Below are 4,772 nucleotides of genomic sequence, written 5' to 3'. Positions count from 1 at the left end.
GATATTGTGTGTTTTATTTATTTATTTTCTTTTTTGTTTTTGCATCGTTGGTACACGTACAACACTATTATTTAAATTTTTGAATATAAGATTATTTATAAAATGTATTTCTGTATGCCACATATATCTTCATCAAGCTGTACTTGTCAAAAGACATTTTTTTGGAATCATATAGAAGTTGCTTCTCTCACAAGACTGTTAAACAGTCTAAAATGATTTGGAAGAATTTATGTAGTGATAATTACCAACAGAAACCATCTGAAGAATTGAATAACATTTAGGTCATATTAGTACATAATATTCTGTATCAAACATTTTGTAAAAGAATATTTTGAAGTTTGCTGTAAATAAAAAAGCAATAATTTTTGATATTCCTAAAATGAAGCAAAAAAAATTGTTGTAAGCAAGTAAAATAACGAAAGAAATATCTATTTAATAACGAAAACATTAGTAAGATACTATTTACCTTACTGAAAACTTGAAATGCGGTTGCTTCGGTTATTTAAATATGAAAATGTATTCACAAATACAAACAATGCCTTTGCACTTACAATTATATTTATATCGTTCTCTCTCTCTCTCATCATTTCAATTTGAAATATTCTTAGGATGTGAATTTTTATATCTTATTTCTTTCTCATTCTCTCGTATAATATTTTTTCTCTCTATTTTTCAGACTTAACTTTCTCTTTCGCTACAACCAAAGTTCGCACGATCTTCGATTTGAAGCAATGATAGTTGACGAAGAAGAAACATTCCCGGACTAGTTATGATCAATAATGATGACTTCTTTAACTAAATTTTAACATCGTCTCCTTCGAAACAGTCACCTTGTGCAACAATATACCGGTCCCAGTGTTCCTGTCACTTTTGGAATCCGGTCTGCTAGTCGTTTTTCGTAAGCGAATCGTGGACCTTCTGGATTTCGACAACGGTGTTAAATCGGCGACATTTGAGCTGCCTTTTCATCTTGGGGAAAGCAGGTGCTAAATCTGGCGAATAGTATGGGTATGGAAGCGATACCATGTTGTTTTTGGAGAGAAACTCACGAGTGAGGAGAGCTCTGTGACAGGGTGCGTTGTTGTCGTGAAGAATCCAATACTTCGCACTCCACAGATCCGGTCGCTTTCGCCGAATGTCTTCCCTAAAACACTTCAAAACGTCGCAGTAAAACTCTCGATTGACGGCCGGGCCTTGGAAGACGAATTCTCGATGCACAATACTGTGGATGTCCATAAAAAAGATGAGCATGGGCTTGCCTGAGCTGCGGCTCTGCAGTCCCTGTTCCGGTCGTGGAGATGAAGGCCTCTTCCATTGTGATGACTGCTGCTTCGTATGAGGGTCGTACCCGTAGACCCCATTCTCGTCACCGGTGATGATACTCGACAAGAAAGATGGGTCATCAGCGACACGTTGGCGGAGATCTTGACAGACTTTGGCGCCATGTTCTTTCTGCTCAGTGGTCAGCAGGCGGGGGACAAACATAGCAGAGGCATGCCGTGTGTTCAGTTCAGACGTTAGGATTGCCTGCACGGGCCCGCACGACAGATCACCAACATCAGCAATGTCGTTGATTGTCCTCTGACGATCCTTATGCACAAGTTGATTTATTTTCTCCACGTTTCCGATGGTGACACCCGTGGCTGGTCTTCCGGGAATGTTCTTCCTCTTTGGAAGCGCCGGTGCCATTCGAAACATTGCCTACGACCGATTATCGTAAGCTTGCCGAATGTCAATGTCTCTGTAGCAGACTTCTCAAGTTAAACGCAAAATTTTACATTGGCTCTTTGTTCCAACTTCCACTCGATGACAAAATCGCAGACTACAACATATACATGATCACAAGAATCCAAATTTCACAACTTGCGAAAGCGCAGCAATGTCACTCAACACACTGTTTCATGAAGGTCACTGATAGCCCTCACTGCGCACGCTACCGTGTGCTACCATATGTTGGCGCGCTGCAGAGCTAATCCGGAAACTTTTGATACCATCTCGTATAAATACAGCGCCCTCAAAAATGTTTGGTGTTTATCAATGACTCCTTAAGGACTTATTAGATACTTTCCGTTTAAATATATTATACGTTTATGCGCTTGTACTCAGTGCTCTTGTATGTGCATATATATTTCTACACACATTCACATGCACATATATACACACACATAACTACACATATACACACATATGTATATATAAAGAGAGAGAGAGAAATACAGGGAGAGACATATACCGGGAGAGATACACAGAGGTAGAAAGACACACAGAGATACAAAGACACACACAGACGCACCCATACGCAATATATACACACGCACATACACATATGCACACGCACATATACTCACACTCATTCCACTCCGTCAACCGCACACATGTAAACACCCTTACACACACACACAGCCACATCTACCCACTCACACACTTTTCGCGACTGCCGCCACCATGACCTGCTATTGATCTGCATTGATGCGACACAATCACAAACACTAACACACACGCACACAGATCCTACCACACGCACACACACTCACTCACAAACGACTCACACTAACACATACACATACAAAGTGACCATCCACACACATAAACATACGCACACACATACTGACCATCTTCACACACTCCTGTCTCCCCAAACACTTTCTCTATCTCTTTCTACTTCCGGTCACTTCGGCAATGTAACTAAACGTGTGCCGTTGGCGATTTCTTCTCCATCCTTGGACCTTTACGTTTCTCCTTTCCCACAAAGAGCTATGCTCGAAACGTCGAACTCTCTCTCTTTTCATTGAGCGTCAGGTTAACATATTTCTTTTGCACGTCCTCAGGTTCGGTGTTTTCTTTTTTTATTATCTGAATTTCTCAATTTTGAATTGTTTGTTTATTTGAATTGACTATATACATATATATATATGTATATATATATATATATATATATATATATATATATATATGTCTGTATGTGTTTGTGTGTTTGTGTTTTTGTTTATAAAAATATGTATGTATGTTTATGTATACGTATGTATGTATATATGTATGTGTATATATATATATATATATATGTATATATATATACATGTGTAAGTATACGATATCAGTTGGCATGTATGTGTGTGTATATATATTTGTGTGTAGGGTAATCAGTTGACATATATATGTATTGTCAGTATTTTGTGCGTGTGTGTGTGTGTGTTTTACGCATGAAGTGTTATCTGGTGACCTTCGACGCTCTCCTCTCACTTTCCCTCTCCTTCATCGATTTCCTGTGGCACTCTCTGACTTTATTGACTAAAAGACTAATACATCTTCTCTCTCTCTCTCTCTCTCTCTCTCTCTCTCTCTCTCTCTCTTTCTCCCTCTGTCAAATTGTCTTTCCTTATCTTCTCACTCACCTTCCCCTCTGTCGATATGCACCATCGATCCTTTCGATTCATTTCAGCCACACACACACATACACACACACACACACACACACACACACACACACACAAACAAACACACACACATACGCGCACAAATAGATTGGAAATCTATAACACTCATGCACATAAATATACATACACACATACAAGCATGCATTTATACAAATACACACAGAAACACACTGACAGATAGATAGAGAGACAGACAAACAGACAGACTGACAGACACATGCACCTACACACTCTCTTTGTACCTTCTACACAATGTCTTTATCTGGCAGGTTGTTTTCATTTCTTATCTACATAACTAACAAATTTATTATACTTATATGAATCTCGGTCAGCGTCAGTGCGCATGCGCTTCTGCATGTGTGCGTGTCTGTGTGTGTGTGTGTGTGTGTGTGTCAGTGCGTGTGGGTTTATGCGTGTGCTTGTGTGTCTGTTATGTCAAAAAACTCTCAATGCGATGGTAACATGTAACCCAGTGCAGCCTGTCACATGGTGGGTCCGTCGGTGACTAAACCGGCAACCTTTACAAGCCTGCTTGGCAATGAAAGAGTGCGGTTTTTGTTGGATATTCTGCAGGACAAAAAAAAAACAACAAAACTTGTCAAGATGTATGAATCCAGTAGTGTCAACAATCATTTAAAATTTGGGAGTGAGCTTACCCGAGTCTTTGTCTGGACATGTCCCAAGGAGAAGGAAATTCAGAAATAGTACCTACCTCTATGCGAAACCAGAGATCTTGATTGCTCTTGCTTGTTTCTCGAATACTTGGCTCTGTAAGTCAGTCTTTGCGATGTTCTGTGAGCTTCTATTGGCTTTAAATTTCACCAGAGGCATTGCTGATAGCCACTGTCTTTAACTTCTAGGATAAGATCATTTGTCAGCGATGATCATACTCGTCTACTTGCTGACAGCCACTTTGTATGTATGTATGTATGTATGTATGTATGTATGTATGTATGTATGTATGTATGTATGTATGTATATATTTATGTATGTGTGTATGTAAGCAAGTATGTATGTATGTCATTGTTCAGTTTTATTTCAAGATTTCTTGCCAGAGGAGAAAGAGCCGGTTTCTAACATAGATCCTTCATTGGAATTTCAACATCAACAACAGGGTATTTTTGTATGCATGTATGTATGTAAGTAAGTAAGTATATATATATGTATGTATGTATGCAGATTTGTATGGTTTGCTTTATGTATATGTTCTCATGCACATAGCTGCATATCTAGACATACCCATATATATTTAAATGATAAGCGTCTGGAACGTTTTACAGATTTTTACAGTTCCAGTGATGGATTGGATTTGTAGTCTTCGAATTAGCTTTCTCCATT

General features: G+C 38.8%; 1 protein-coding gene across 1 annotated transcript; it reads right to left on the bottom strand.

Annotated features, from left to right (window-relative positions):
- Positions 1-207: 207 nt before the first annotated feature.
- On the bottom strand, positions 208-1,698 carry LOC115216535. Its single transcript, XM_029785988.1, has 2 exons — positions 1,162-1,698; positions 208-258 (listed from the first exon to the last, which is right to left on the bottom strand). Exons 1-2 carry the CDS (start codon positions 1,696-1,698, stop codon positions 208-210), a joined length of 588 nt encoding a protein of 195 aa, XP_029641848.1.
- Positions 1,699-4,772: the final 3,074 nt, after the last annotated feature.

This window comes from Octopus sinensis, linkage group LG10 (genome assembly GCF_006345805.1).
Source record: "Octopus sinensis linkage group LG10, ASM634580v1, whole genome shotgun sequence".
In the NCBI taxonomy this organism is placed as follows: Eukaryota; Metazoa; Mollusca; class Cephalopoda; order Octopoda; family Octopodidae; genus Octopus; species Octopus sinensis.
This window is presented reverse-complemented; position numbering and strand designations above follow the sequence as displayed.

Coding starts and splice junctions, on each gene's coding strand:
- LOC115216535 (XM_029785988.1), bottom strand. CDS start 1,698: ATGTTTCGAATGGCACCGGCGCTTCCAAAGAGGAAGAACATTCCCGGA. Junction 259..1,161: donor ATCGAGAGTTTTACTGCGAC/GTTTTGAAGTGT, acceptor TCAATTCTTCAG/ATGGTTTCTGTTGGTAATTA.